This window comes from Triturus cristatus, chromosome 4_1 (genome assembly GCF_964204655.1).
Source record: "Triturus cristatus chromosome 4_1, aTriCri1.1, whole genome shotgun sequence".
NCBI lineage: Eukaryota > Metazoa > Chordata > Amphibia > Caudata > Salamandridae > Triturus > Triturus cristatus.
In genome coordinates this window covers 44,244,927-44,260,949 of record NC_140585.1, presented here as the reverse complement: position 1 = coordinate 44,260,949, position 16,023 = coordinate 44,244,927, and the positions used below count along the sequence as shown (strand labels likewise).

Below are 16,023 nucleotides of genomic sequence, written 5' to 3'. Positions count from 1 at the left end.
GGTCGGAATGCCCCGGATACCTTCTGAACCAGAAAGAGGATGGAATACAGCCCCATCTCCCTCTCTGAATGTGGTACCTTGGATATTGCCCTCTTCTTGAGTAAAGAGTTTACAACACCCTCCAGAAGGATCAGGCATTTGGGACTCACTTTTGGTAGCTGTGTTATCTTTATCACTGTAAGGGGAGGTCATTGCACAAAGTCTATCGCATATCCCTTGTTGACTATGTTCAAAGCCCAAGCATGTGACACATCCTTTTGCCAGTTTCCCAAAGAGTGATGAGGTCTTGCACCCACTGGCATTAGTTTTGATGAACCTTAGTTGTCAGAATTTCTTTTATGTGTAACCTTCCAGCCCATATCCTTTTTAGGAGAAAAAACCTTTGCCGGTATTACTTTCAATGGAATGTAAATGATAAGTACTCCTTTTGAGGAGAAGCAGTTGTCCTCTGGTCCCATAACCGGATTTTTCTTCATACGAGAGTGCATGCTTGTGGTATTTGAATGTCTTTGAAGCCATGGAATTCAACTGTTTTCCAAACAGCATCTTGCCTTGAAAAGGTATTTTTAGAAGGGAAGATTTTTCTTCCGTCTTCGCCTTCTATTCTTTCATCCGCAAGTGCCTTCAGGCCGCAATCAGTGCCCTAGCCGACACACCTGTCATTTTGATTACATCAGAAGAGATCTCAGGGAGCAACTATGGTTGCTCCGCCATACCAGCAAGCAGCTCTGAACATTTGACCCCTTTCTGAATGGCAGTTTATCAAAGTTTTTAATTACCGACTGGACAGTGTAGGCTGCATACATGCTCACTTTTAGCACCAGGTATTCTGCTGTAAAAGCATTCTTTATACCTTAATCAACCTTTTTATCAGAGGGGTCAGAAGGGGAACAATTCTTTGGATTAATTGAATTTCTACCAATCAATATGGCCAACATTGCATCCACCTTAATATCATGAGGTTGGACCTCACCACCCTCCAGCATGTCTAATTTGTGTAGAATCCAAGGAACCATAATTCCGGCCAAGTCCCTCCACTCTCCCATTACCACGTCCTTAATGGTTCTGTGAAGGGGCAAACACATAGCACATGGTTTCACATATTGAGGAAATAGGAGATCCTCTCCTTCATCCACCAAAAGGGAGGTAATCCCAGGTTATCTCAAAGATGAGGCAGGATTTCCCATATCCCCTCTCTCCTAAGCCTGATGAAGTGGAGGACTTTTATCTAAATCAGGGCCAAAGGAGACCACGTCCTCTAATCTTCTGCAAGAATTGGAACTTTGATTGCACTTAGATTTGGCTAGGGCATTAGAAAGTGCTGTCTCAATCATATCTTGCACCTCCGATTGCGACCGGAGAGGCAGTAATGCAGCAGCCGAGCTCCCATTCCCACGTGTGGGATGAGGTGCCGGAATAGGACCCTCCTCATTTTAGAAAGATTAATAAATTACTCACATCCTCTTAGTTGCTTTGTTCCCTGACATCTGGACACAGACTGAAGGGAGAAACTACCTGTGCCTAAAAAGGAGACAGAGGATTAGCACCTGAATTACTTCCTCCATTGCCAGGCAACCAAACCTCAACCTATCTAACTGGCCTAGCAGAAGCCATGAAAAAACTTTATAAAGACTGTCCCACTCTGAACAGGACCTTACAAACGCTCCCAGTGTGTACAGGACAACTCCGGCCACCTCACCGCTCACTGCAGCAATTGCACACCAGTCATATCCTACTTTGTCCTCCAACCCAGAAAATACTGCCCCAGCTGCAGAATATTGGTCCAACTCTGTCGGTGCATCTACTGCTAAGCCGCTGCCTACATCCCGCTGCCTGCATATGACTCAGCTGGCCCCATTCCTCTTTAAAAAGTGCCAATATCCATGAGGAACTCTGCAGCCACTAAATACTGCCAATTAGGTTGGTCAAGACGGCTCCACCACCGTCAACAGCACCAGCATACCTTGGGAGACAAAAAACAAAAACAGGCGGTAGAGAGGCTTTTAATATGTGAAGTTCTGTGGGATTGGTGTCCGGGGGAGGCAGGGAGGCCTCATGTATAATAAATACAAGCGAAGAGGGACGTAAGGGTAATATGTGTTCTTCAAAGAGTAGTGTGAGAAGTTGGCCTGGCATATGCTGGTCACTAGTTATAGTGGCCACCTTGCACCAGTCCAATTCGACTCTTATGGTAGATAGGTTTAAAGACAACCTTTTAAAGAAAGCTATCCTAGTGGTAGCTGTGGAGAGCAGCCTTCAGGCTAAGTCTTAGAGGAATGTAAAGCAGCTTGCTTTACCTTATAATCACTTGAATTACCAAATGAAAGGACACCACACAGGTATCTATATAAAATATATATGTATTTATTGCTAGACACACTCTACTAATCTCTTTATGAGATTAGAAGTCAGGAACATATGCAAACATCAACGTTTCACAATAAGTTAAGCACAAATATGGCTGGGGCCCTAGGGGCGTACCAGTTCATATACTAAAAAGGAGGTTTAGGAATGTCGACTTGCAAGGGGACAAGGCCTAGGGCCTGTAGAATTGCTAGGGCCTCACTAATCCACCCAAGGCAGGTAAGTAAAGGACCCACGGGAGACGCGTGCAGTGTGAGAACACAGCCGCGGGTTCCCTATTGATTTCAATGGAGCAAGTCGCGGTTGGATTTTTAAAGTTTTAGGGTACTTCGGGAGAGTCTACAAGCAAGCCACTTACAAGGTAAGTCATTTGAGGGCCAACACACACAGGAGCACTGGAGTGCACGAGTTACCTCACCCAGGGAAGCCGGGTGTATAGGTGTCTTTTGGTGTCGGGTCGCGGCGTCGTTTTCAATGGAAGCCGAAGAAGATTTGCTGCTTGTGAAGACAGGAGAAGTGTCCGGTGGAATCCAAGGCTGGATTCAGAAGAAAGAAGACCTGAATTCAGAGGAGACAGTGTTCAAAGTCACTTGCCAGTGACCCGGGCCCAGGAAGATGGATGCCCATAGTCGTCGGGTGATTTCAGGTGATCATGGGTGTTTTGACTCTTCAGCCACGAGGTCCAGGAGGCATCGATGATAACCAGCAGCTGGATTCAGAGTATCCCTCAACGTCTGCAGCTTACTGAGGTGTCAGCAACCGGAATGGAGCCAACAAGCCTTGGCAACAGCAAGTCTCATGGAAAGTGAAGGAAGTCAGCGGTGCAGACCAGCAAAGTCTGAGGGACTCACCCAGCGAGGGTAAGTCAGGACAGGCCTGGAGCAACCAGGGGAGCTGTTTGGTTTGATAGAAAAGTCTTCGGGGGACCCACAAGTCAACGGGCAAGGGATCGCGAAGACGCCTCGTGGGGATTCGCTTTACAGGAGCCCACGGTCACTCGGGACGGGGTAGGCCTCTGATCTTCCGAGGAAATCCTGCTGGAGGCTTGGATCACACGTGGTCCAATGCACAAGTTCGTAGAATGTCGTGAAAGCATTGCAGTTGACAATAGTGCACGGTACCTGGGTATTGCTGATCCTCATCACTCGTGGGGTCCACTCACCTCAGCTTTGCTTGGAACTCACAATGGCCTTTGTGAAGTCAGGAAATCCATTTCCGGGGCTGCAGGGACTTCGGACTCCAGCGGGAGTGGAAAAGTTTGCGACCATTGATTCAAGTTTTTGGTGCCTGCCAAGCAGGGGAGTCACTCCTTGACTCCAAGGGAGATTCTTCAGTCTTCCAAATGTAGTGGAACGTCGAAGGTCCAGGATTCTTCTTGTAGAGCGTCGTCCAGGGATATCTAATTTGCAATGGCAAGGTTTCCCTATATTATACTAAAGGAAAGGGAGGGACTAGCTCTATGACCCCTCCTATGGGAGGGTCAGGAGAGAGGGTGGCTACACCCACTTCCCTTTGTCCAGTTTTGCGCCAGAGCAGGGGCAGGTAGCCCCTGAACTGGTTTAAGCTGGCATATGCACAGAGGAGCCTACTGCTCCCCCAGTGCAGGACTTCAAAGCACTCTAGGAGTGCACCCACCCAGCCCCAATACACTAAATCCTGTCTGGAAGGTGGTGACACCTCCCTGTGACAGGATGCCTATTGTTGGGCCTCCTCCACTGCGAGTTTCAGTCAGCAGCAGGAGGGCAACCCAGTGTCTGTGCTGGTGGCATCCATTTTATGATGCCAGGGCTCTTTAGGATTCTACCGTGTTTCCACAGTGGGTACATGTCTTCCCCTCTAGAAGGGTGGGATCATACTCCCACACCAGTTACTGGTGTGGGGGTATGATTCCAAGGTGTTTGACACCAAACACGACATGTTTTGATGCAGCCATCCCAAAGTTAGCATTTACCGGTAGGTTATAATGCACTTAAGAGTATATGGTTTAAACGCATCCACAAACAGCCACAGAGAAAAGACTCTGAGGGCTGCAGAGGGGCCCTGCTCAGGCAGAGGCACCCTCTCACATGTAAACCAAGCACCCTGCCCTCAAGATTGATAGGGCCTGCCTTAGGGGTGACTGATAGGTTTATATGTGTGTGTAAGGTGTGATATAGGGAACCTATACCTCAGTGAGGAGTGCTAACACTACCTCACCCAGGCTGCAGTAGCAGGCCTGTGGTGTCAGATTTAGTCTGCTTCCCAGGGATGGCATAATACATGCTTCAGCCCCTGGTAGGCCTGTGAAGTACTTATGCCCTAGGTACCTAAGGTACCATATACTAGGGGCTCATAAGGTACCACAGTATCCAATCACTAGTGCATCTAATATGCAATCCAAGTTGTTTAGAGAGAACAGAGAGGCTGGGGTCCTGATTAGCAGGGTCCCAGCCTGACTATAGCCAGAAACCAGTGTAAACATCAGAAAAAAAGTGGGGGCAACATAAGTGCAGATCCTACTCTCCTACAAGTAGTAACTAAGAGATCCCAGGAAGAAGGGACCCAGATTAGCCTCTTAAAGTTAAATGCGTTTCTTCTCGTTCGTACCTTCCAATAAAATGTCCAGCCTGTCATTCATCACGCCATGAATCCACTCACAACTACCTCAATATCCCTTCTAAGCAATAGTGCCTGATTTATTTATTTACTGGAATGCTATATAGCACATACAAGGCCCTAGAACATCAGAGAATAGAGCAGCGGCGAAACAGAAGCAGCAAATAAGATAAGAGAATAAGCTATATCAGTATCGTACACAAGTTCCACAACTGTTCAGTGGTGAATCAAGAAAATAAAATAAGCTAAATCAGCATATTTGTACACAGTTTCTATAGGTGCACCGCATCTCAACAAACCATTGTGCTCGATTAGCAAAATTCGTAGATGAAGAGAATGATGGATCCAGGTATGGTTGTAGGAAGCAGTGAAGTCACTATGTACATGAGGAGAATGACGGATCTGGGTGTGGTTGTAGGAAGCAGTGAATTCACCGAGGTAGATGAGGAGAATGATGGATCCGGGTGGGGTTGTGGGAAGCAGTGAAGTCACTATGGTAGATGAGGAGAATGATGGATCCAGGTGTGGTTGTAGGAAGCAGTGAAGTCACTATGTACATGAGGAGAATGACGGATCCAGGTGTGGTTGTAGGAAGCAGTGAATTCACCGAGGTAGATGAGGAGAATGATGGATCCGGGTGGGGTTGTGGGAAGCAGTGAAGTCACTATGTACATGAGGAGAATGACGGATCCAGGTGTGGTTGTAGGAAGCAGTGAATTCACCGAGGTAGATGAGGAGAATGATGGATCCGGGTGGGGTTGTGGGAAGCAGTGAAGTCACTATGGTAGATGAGGAGAATGATTAATCCAGGTATGGTTGTAGGAAGCAGTGAAGTCACTATGTACATGAGGAGAATGACGGATCCAGGTGTGGTTGTAGGAAGCAGTGAATTCACCGAGGTAGATGAGGAGAATGATGGATCCGGGTGGGGTTGTGGGAAGCAGTGAAGTCACTATGGTAGATGAGGAGAATGATGGATCCAGGTGTGGTTGTAGGAAGAAGTGAAGTCACTATGGTAGATGAGGAGAATGATGGATCCAGGTGTGGTTGTAGGAAGAAGTGACGTTACTATGGTAGGTGAGGAGAATGATGGATCCAGGTGTGGTTGTAGGAAGCAGTGAAGTCACTATGGTAAATGAGGAGAATGATGGATCCAGGTGTGGTTGTAGGAAGCAGTGACATCACTATGGTAGGTGAGGAGAATGACGGATCCAGGTGTGGTTGTAGGAAGCAGTGAAGTCACTATGGTAGGTGAGGAGAATGATGGATCCAGGTGTGGTTGTAGGAAGCAGTGAAGTCACCATAGTAGATGAGCAGAATTGTGGATCCAGGTGTGGATGTAGGAAGTAGTGAAGTAGTGAAGTCACTATGGTAGAGGAAGAGAATGATACATCCAGGTGTGGTTGTAGGAAGTAGTGATGTCACTATGGTAGGTTTTAGACCTGTCAGCCTTAGGGGGGTCCTCATCTAATGTGTTTGCCTTCCTCCCCCATCTTTGTTTTCTCATCTAATTTGTGCTGATCATAGGACTCTGTGCACTTTATCACTGATAACCAGTGCTGAAGTGCATGTGCTCACTGCTAAAAACATGGCAGAATTTATGTATACCCAATTGGCATATTTAATTTACTTGCAAGACTCTATTAAAGTGGCACTACCTGTGTCCAGGGCCTGTAAATTAAATGTTACTAGTGGGCTTGCATCACTGATTGTGTCACCCACCTAAGTAGCCCTTTAAACATGCCTCAGGCCTGACAATGCAGCCTGTGTATGCAGTGTTTAACTGTTATTTTGATCTGGCTAAACAAACCTTTTACCAGGCCAAACCTTCCCTTTTTCTACATGTAAGTAACCCCTGGAGTAGGCCCTGGACAGCCCAGAGGGCAAGGTGCAGTGTATTGAAAAGGTAGGAAATGTACCTTTGAGTTTTACATGCCCTGGTAATAAAAAAATCTTAAATTCATCTCTCTCAACTGCAAGGCCTATCTCTTCCATGGACTAACTTTGGGGTTACCTTATTACATTTAATAAGCTGTAATTTACAAAAGGGAGCAGGTACCCAGTTCACGATTGTTGTCTTTGAAATGGTAAAGAATAATCTTAACTTATGGTGAAGTCGATTTTTAAATTATAATTTTGGAAAATGCCAAAAAAAGAAAGTTAGCATTTTCCTGCCTTAGCCCTTTAATGCCTGTAGCTGTGTCCTGAGTCACATGACTGGGTGTACTTGTATATTCCCCTGGATAACCACACACAATAGGGAGGTTATGTGTGCCTGAATGGGCCATCACCGGCAGGATGGTAGAGAGGAGCTAGGTGCAGCCCCACTGACACATGAATAGTCTGTTCCTGCTTCCACACAAAGGGCTGCATACCTCCTGTAGTTAGCCTGGTGTCAGGACAGGGAAGGCAGGATGCCTGCCAACTTCAAAGGGAAACCTCTATAATCTTCTCCCCCACTTCAACGGCACACCTGGGTAAAAATCCTGGACCGCAGACTTCACCACTTCAGTAACTTCTGGACCTGTGAATACTCTGCTAAGAGAGCAACTGCTGAGCTGCTGCCTCATAAGAATCATGGGCAATATTTACTATCACAATTACGCACAGACACAGATGGGTAAAACCCTTTGATACACCATTACTCTTGTGTAACAAGTTAGTATATTTATAGCAGGTCAACTGCCAAACATGCCAGGCTTCACACATTCAATGCAAGGTGTAGTGACCGATATCTGTGCTGTCACCCTGTACATGAGACACTGGTGAAAACATGATACAGGAGTTTCCACATACTAACAAAAATCATAGCTACAAGGTATCCCGTTGTTGCGTGTGATACCTTCACTAATCATGTCTTTTTACATAACTGCATTTTATTGCATAAGTGGTTAAGCCCATAGTCACAACGTAAACAGCAACATTTCAAGTCTCAGAATACAATGTGACGTGTGTTAAAAGGTCAGGTCTGACTTGAGCTGAGTCAATTGCCATGGGGAAACTCTACAGCTATGAATGTCCACAAAACAGCAGTAGCACCTTAAGTTAGTTGGTCAAAGAGAGCAGAAAAGCATCGACGAGCAGTCTTAAAGCATCAAATTTCAGGCGCCTTAGAACGCAGGGCTTCACATTGATCTGGTGTAATTCAAAATTGTATTGATTTTGCAAGGTACTGTGCTGTTAGCACTTTTGACCACCCTTATTGGATCATAATATCAGTAAGGAGTAGGCGAATGACCCCCGACTGTGTGAAGGAATTTCTTTATCAAAACTTTTGAAATTACCACTCTTACTTTTTTAATTTGTAAATAGTCCTGTAAAACAGACCAATTCCTGATAGAGTGAGTGTGAGAGGTAATGCGATGTGAGAGAGCGTAATGGGATGTGAGGGTTAGTGACAGTGCAATACACAGACATTCTATGAGGAAAACAGTCTAACAAAAGTCTGTTGGACATACTGCCCATGTGAGGACACCACATACGATGCGTTACTTCTCCTTTAAATTAAATATGTGATTTGTAACCATCACTTCCAAATAACAATGTGTTTTGTAAACACTGGAAAAACACAGGCCCTGATTCACAAAGAGCCTCTGCTCTCGAGGTGGTAGGCTCCGCAGTCGTGGTGGGATCTCTACACGCATGTTGGGAACCTCCACGAGAGTGTGGAGACTCTTTGTGTATCAGGCCTCAGTGTTTGTCTATTTTGGGGGTTAGGCAGCTGAATAAGCTCTAATAAGCATTGATTTGAAAAGGTTTGGAAAAACTGAGAAAACACAACTGAAATCCACAAAAAATAAACACAGAGAACAGGACAGCCCACAATTAGACAAGGGACATCAACTAGAGACACTGATGCATGGAGAAGAGAAAGAAAGAGATAAAGAGAAGGAAAAGGTAAAGAAGAAAGAGAACCTGAAGGGAATAGAAAAGAATACATTGAAAGTGAGTCAGGTCTGCCCCACCTGTGCCGCTAAGCCAGTGCTGTAAATGTTCCCTATGGCGCCATCACTCTGCTGCTGTTCCAGGATGGTCTTCTTCAGTAGGACCCCAATTGTATCCTCCAGGATGAAGTCTGATTTGCCAGTGTCTTCCGTCGCTTTCATGCCAGACAAGCAGGTGAGAGCCAACACCGCCACAGCCCCGGTGTCTGCAGATCCCTCATCGGACACGTGCAGCGAAGGATGGTGAGGGAGAGATCCACCATGGTAAGAAAAGGATAAGACGCTTTTTATATGCAAGCCTGGACTAGTGAGATCAAAAAGACAGACACGTTGCGTTGTCCCTGTGGCATCGTGCCAATCTGTAGAAGACAACAGCCTGGTGTAGTGAGGTGAAAGACAGGTGAGGTGTGTGTGTCCCACAGTGTGCTACATGACAGGAGCGAGGTGTGTAAGAGATTGAGGTAGTTTAGTTGGGTTAAAGACAGATGAGGCACCCATGTGAGCTACAGCTTCTACATCACATGTGTGAGCTGTGTCTGATATCCTCCTGGTTGAGTGAGGTCACAGACAGGTGAGGTATCTATTTGACCCACAGCATGCCATGTGGCACGTCACAGTTATGAGCCAGATATCAGCCTGGTTGAGTGAGGTCACAGACAGGTGAGGTATCTATTTGACCCACAGCATGCCATGTGGCACGTCACATTTATGAGCTAGATATCAGCCTGGTTGAGTGAGGTCACAGACAGGTGAGGTATCTATTTGACCCACAGCATGCCATGTGGCACGTCACATTTATGAGCCAGATATCAGCCTGGTTGAGTGAGGTCAAAGATAGGTGATGTGCCCATATGGCCAGTGGTGTGTCAAATATCATCCTGGATAAGTGAGGCCAAAGACATGTGTGGTGCCTCTGTGGCACCATGCCAATCCATGGGACACTTGGGAGGTCTTCAAGGTGTCAGGCTTGTTGAGTGAGGTCAAAGACAGGTGCGTAACCTATTTGGACCACAGCGTGCCACATGACAAGGGGCGAAGATTGTTTGCTATCAGTCTGAGTTAGTGAGGTCAAAGAGAGGTGAGGTGCCTCTGTGACCCATAGCATGCACATTACAGGGGTGAGGTATGTCAGCTATCAGCTTGGTTTATTGAGGTCATGGACAGGTAAGTGCCTGTGGACACTATACCAGTCCATTGGACACTTGTGAGGTGTATTAGATATCAGTCCAGTTTAGTGAGGTACATGTTTGGCTTACAGTATGCCACACGACAGGTGTGAGGTGTGTCAGATATCAGTCAGGTTGGTGAGGCTGAAGATAGGTGAGGTGCATATGTATGCTTGATGACGAGTGTGCGGTGTGTCACATAGCATCCTGGAATAGTGATGTCAAAGACAGGCGTGGTGCCACAGTGACAACATGCCAACCCATAGGACAATTGTGAAGCGTTCAAGATATCAGTCTGGTTGAGTGAGGTCACAAACAGGTGATGTGGCTATGTGGCCAGAGCATACCACACAACAGGTGTGCCAGGTCTCATCCTGGTTTTGTGAGGTCAAAGACAGGTGAGGGTTCTCTGTGAATCATAGTGAGCTACAGCATAGATCTGAGGTACATTGACTTGGGCAAGGGCTACGGCTGTTTTACTCACCTGTATATGAATGACTTGCTATCCAACCGCATGTATGCATCTCTCCAGACCTGTGCCATTGCAGGAGCTAAGATATCCAATGCCATTATCAGGGATGTGCTATAAATGTGAACCAAGGAGCTCAGTTAAGTTACACCTATTGAAACATAGGGCTCCAGTGGGGGAGATGGGATCCCAGTCTTGGAACCCAGTTTGGTAACCTTTGAGGCACCAGCCTCACCTCTCTCTCTCACCCTAGTCTCTTTCTCTCTCGCTCTCGCTCTCTCGCTCTCTCTCTCTCTCTCTCTCTTTTACTTTTGTACCATTTCTCACACTCTTTTGCCTTTCTTTCACTCTTACTGTGACTTTTTATGCCTTTTTTGCTCACTGTTTGTGTCTTCTCCACTCTCTTCTTTCTTTGTGCTTTTCCTCTCACTCTTACTGTGACTTTTCTGTGCCATTTCTCTTTCTCTTTGAGCCTGTTTGTGACATTTCTTTCACTCTTTTCTGACTCTGTGTGACCTTTCTGTGCCATTTCCATCACTCTTTTGACTTTTTTATGGTATTTCTGTGCTGTTTCTCTTCCTCTTTTTGCTTCTTCGTGCCATTTCTCTCACTCATTTCTCTCTCTCTTTGGCTTTTCTATACGGTTTATCTTGCTCTTGTTTGCCTCTGTGCTAGCTCTGTGACTTTTCGGTGCCATTTCTGTCACTATTCTCTCGTTCTTTTTGCATTTGTGCTATTCTCTCACTCTTTTTTCAATCTCTCTGTGACTTTTCTGTGCCTTTTCTCTCGTTCTTTTTGCCTCTTTGTGACATTTCTCTCACTCTTTCCTCTCCTTGTTTTGATTTTTCTGTGACATTTCTCTTGCTCTTTTCTCTCTCGATTTGTAATTCTCTGTGCCATTGCTCTCGCTCTTTTTGGTGCTTTGTGCCTTTTCCCCCACTCTTTTTTCAATCTCTCTGTGACTTTTCTGTGCTTTTTCTCTTGCTCTTTTCCTTCTTTGTAACATTTCTGGCACTCCTTTTCTGACTTTTGCCATCTCTCCAGCATTTCTGCACCCCCTTCCCATCCTCTTTGTTCCTCCTCCCTCTTCCGCCTACTCCCAACCTTCTCCTTTGCACCTCTCTCCTTCACCGCTGCCGCGCTGCTCCTCAGCCCCAGTCACTGCCCCCTGTGCTCCTTCCCCTCATGACCTACTTCATGGTGGACAAAAGCACGCCAAAGGCAAGCCCGTCTGCGCCTGTTTGTGCTTGGACTGTGCCCAGCGCCAGAAACACTGTTCCCCCGACCAACTACTGTCCAGCTGCTGTCCTTCGTGCCTTGAACCCCAGACGTCCCACCATCTTTTGGTGGCACACAGTACCACGCAACACGGAAGGAGCCTTAAGCTGCTCCCTCTGCTGCTTCACCTGCAGCACTGCACCCACAACACCAACCATGAGCATATCCACTAGACCCACCCCACACACTCCACACCTACCAACAAACACACCCTACCCCCCAATAGCATGCAAGCTCTTCAACACTAGCTCACTCAGCAAGCCGCCACAGAGATCTCGAGCCTGCTGGATGACGCCCCTTCCCGGACCTCCTCTTCTTAACGGAAGCACGGCTGACCACATCATCCCTTCCATGCCCTTCGGGCACAGCAGCTGCCTTACAGGTAACTGACATGCCTCACTATACATTTAAAATGAATCGATCAACCAGCGCGCGCCCTCCTAACCCCAAATATTCATCGCTCAAATATCTTCCTCAACCCATCGTCTCCACTCATGAGCACGATGCAATAACTCTGGCCGTCCCGGCCAATAATCATTGACCAATTGGTTGAAACTGCCGTAACAACATAACAACTCCGTTCCCACCCCACGTCCCTTTCCCTCCCTTGAAAGGATTAGCCGGACCTATTGCAAGAGCAACTTTGAGAGCAAAGACCTACGTAAAACTTACCAGCTCACCATCCTGATAGCGCCCGCTCATCAGCGACAACTAATACGATTCCATACACCTCCCCACACACCTGCACCATTCCAGCCACTAAAGACGGAATGACATATAACCCCTTCAATTCTTCCTCAACATCCCCCCTCGATCTCCTGCCAACCCCTGAAATCTAACAAATCCATGACAAGTGACCTGACCAAGCCTCCTACACCCCCAGTAAAAGGATGGTAGGGCGGGACTCATTTCTTAATCTAACTTGCCCTCACACTTCTCACCTGTCACATACCTCAAAAAAGGCACACTGGCTTACATGGGGGCCCCAAAACTGGATCAGCCCAGCTTTCTAAGAGTTGGGGTGCTTCAGGAGAGCGGCACGGGGTTCCAGTCTTGCAATAGCGTGAAAATCTGCTAACTAGGGTTGAGATACAATGCAATGTGTTTGATCTCAGTAAAGTAACATCTTTCAGTATAGTTTGGGGTGCTCTAGTCAGCATCTGACCTGCACTTGCAGCAGAGCCTGGGATGATTAACATCTTGGAAAACTCCAGTTTGGTTGAGATGGTTCCATACATGCCAACATTTCAGAACAGGAAACTGGGAGGTTTTGAAAAAATATTCGGTGGAATGTAGTTTCCCCGTTGACTTCTATTGAAATAGAGGCAATTTCAGGAGGTAGACAGCAACATAAATCCAGTTTTGGCTTTAAAAAACTGTGAGTCTCCTGCCTGATTCGGGTCTGCTGGCATGTATGTTTCTCCCACATGCAAACGTGGAATCCTGTGCCACCCCTGCCCATTGTATTTGGTTTTACTTGAGCCCAGAAAGTAGAATTCAGCCGCAAAATACTCAGCAAAATGTTCACTCACATCACCGCTCACAAACCAAGGTTTGAAGGCCAGCAAAGGACGGCCGATTATCTAAAATTAAAAACAAACAAAGTGCTTCTGTGGCCGTTTCATAACTCACAGATGTGAGGAAACAGTTTTCCACGATCCACAGGCAAATTATTACTTCTGGGGGTCTCAAATGAATTCTTGGGCTATTTCCTCAATATTCCTGCAGTTTTTTAATCATACTGCTCGTTAGCATATTTCAATGAGAACATGTGGTTCCTAATGTATTAATTTGCCCTCTATTTTTCAAACATTTCTGCGAGGAAATGTAACAGTTGTGCGTGTTTGTTTCACTAGCTTGGTCCAGTTTCAGGCTGGTCCTCACACTCCTCAAATGCAATTTTCACCAGTCTCCACTGGCTCATATGTTCAATGTGTTGCTCCAACATTTTGAATCCTTACCCTTTCTAGGGTTTTGCATGCAATAAGCAAGGAACTATATAAGGAATTAATTAATTCTCAGTAGTTTTCAAACTATACAGAATTTGCTGGTAAAGGAGAAAAGGACTAGGGGGTATGTTTATAAGGAAATGGCAGAGCTCGGAGCCGCATCCAACTTTTCAGCGCTGCCCTCCGCCATTTCCAAACCATAGAGATGCGCTGTATTTACAACAGCGCTGGATCTAAAAATACCTTCCTTGCGTCAACAGACACCCTTGGCCATAAACAATCAATAATGGTGCTTTTCTATGTGTATGTCTTCTTGAGTCTCTGACTTCCCCTCCCTTCCCTTACTATAGACCTGTGTCTGTTGGACGAAATGGGGCTCGCTCCCCCTGATGGGAACCCCTTCTGGTGCTTACAGTACTTATCGCCTTGCTTGTGTTTAGGTTTGGGTTTGTGTTTATTTAAAACAGAACCTTCGATTCTCCTGTCAGTGGAATGTTGACACTCGCATGTGTTGTGTTTTTAAAGCTGCCGTACCTCCGGGTTGTCGGCTGAATAGCTGTGTCACTGATTTTAAAGAATAAAGGTTTTTAAAAAAAAAAAAAAAAAAAAAAAATAATGGTGCTTTTCTCTGTCTCTGTTTGCTGCAGAAAGCAGCACACATAGACAGAGCAAAAAACAAGGAGAAATAAAACTATTTCTCCTCATTGCGCCATTCTAACATCTGCTACTGCATGACCTTGTAAATCTGGGGCCGTGTCAAAACGCAATGGGTGTCGCAGTCGAATGCCCACTGAAACACCCATTGCATGCTCCTTTCACACAGAAAACAGCGTGAAAGGGGACCATATTTGCAAAGCAGTGTTAACGCCACTTTGTAAATCTGGAGCAGGGTGATTGCGCAACACAAACTTTGGTGTTCCTGTGGCGCAATCCCCTTGTAAATATGCCCCTGGGTTTGGTGGAAGGGCTCCTGCACGTGCTGTGCAGAACACTTCTTACACCACTGAGCCTTGCTCTGTCAACCTCCAAACCCAGGTCTTTGATCACACAGACAAGGGTGTCAATACGTTGCCTCTTTTTTGTCCCATCCATAGACTCACCGACAGAGAATAGGAATCCCAGCTGGGAGTCTTTGACAGCCTTGGCGAGGGCCACTCCTGCCGGGCCTGCTGCCGCATTGCCTTGCACACACAGCGCCAAGGCATCCAGTGCCACCTGGTAATAGGTGGTGAGCGGAGTGTGATACTTGTCTGTGGAACCAAAAGAGGAAGGTGAAAGAAAGCATTACCAACCTGGATTTACACATGGCCCTAAGAACCTGCAGCCCGATAGTTTACATACAGGGCATCTCTGAGCAGCAAACCAAACAGAGCTGGCGAGGAAACAAAAAATACACAAGTCCCAGATTTACACAACCATGAATACGTTTCTACATCCAAGACAGAAGAATCTAATATAATGCGAAGCGAAGTAGAATACCAGCTCCAAGCTTGGGTCAGGCATGCCATCTGCAGGGCAACTACTACCCAGGGTGTATACAAAAGTTTAGCACAGATTCTACCCATGTTGATGTGTGCAGGTGCCCTCTGACAGAAATGGTCACCAGAGTATCCTCATCCTGTTGAACTTGTCAGCAGCCTCTCATATAAGCAACCAAAAGTTAGTCCAAAGCCAGCCTGTTTTCTAGATTTTCTAGAGACACATAGGACGTAGGTAATGCGCCAATCCGAATAAGATAACCAGTTCTACTGCAACCATCCCACACCCTACTGAACCCTGTTTGAGCGAGATGTGTTTCAGGTAACGATCAATCACATGAGACATTACAGGGGTGATTAATGGAACCCCCAAACCTTCTTTCATTAAGGAATAACGCACTCAAGAATACTAGAACTCGCAGGATACATTTTAAAGATTTATTTATATATAAATCAATATCTAAGTCTAGTGCATTCAATATGAATTGTAACCACAATGAAGACAAATAAAATGGTAGCAGCAACGTTAAACAAAAACCTAAATAATAAATACTGCTCCAACATGATTACTGTTAGTAACCTATGGCATTCCTACTCTCATTCTTCTACTTGTAATCACTAGTCTAATTCTAGTACAGCAGAAAATAAACCCTATGTTCAGTTTCAGAGATGGTGCACGCCCGCATACCTGTTTGAACAATAGAGCTCAAAGTACAGCGAAGTATCGAGGCCTGCTAGTCGCGTCTCGCGAGGCCAGATGCACTGATGCGTAAGCGAGTG

General features: G+C 46.1%; 1 protein-coding gene across 1 annotated transcript in view; it reads right to left on the bottom strand.

Moving 5' to 3' along the window:
- LOC146839429 (cobalamin binding intrinsic factor-like) overlaps positions 1–16,023 on the bottom strand; it is a 64,261-nt gene that overhangs the window by 16,658 nt on the left and 31,580 nt on the right. The window contains exons 4-5 of the mRNA XM_085651477.1: positions 14,866–15,015; positions 8,925–9,109 (exon numbers count right to left, since the gene is read on the bottom strand). Of these exons, the coding sequence (XP_085507603.1) occupies positions 8,925–9,109; positions 14,866–15,015 (335 nt within the window). The remainder of the gene's footprint in view (positions 1–8,924; positions 9,110–14,865; positions 15,016–16,023) is intronic.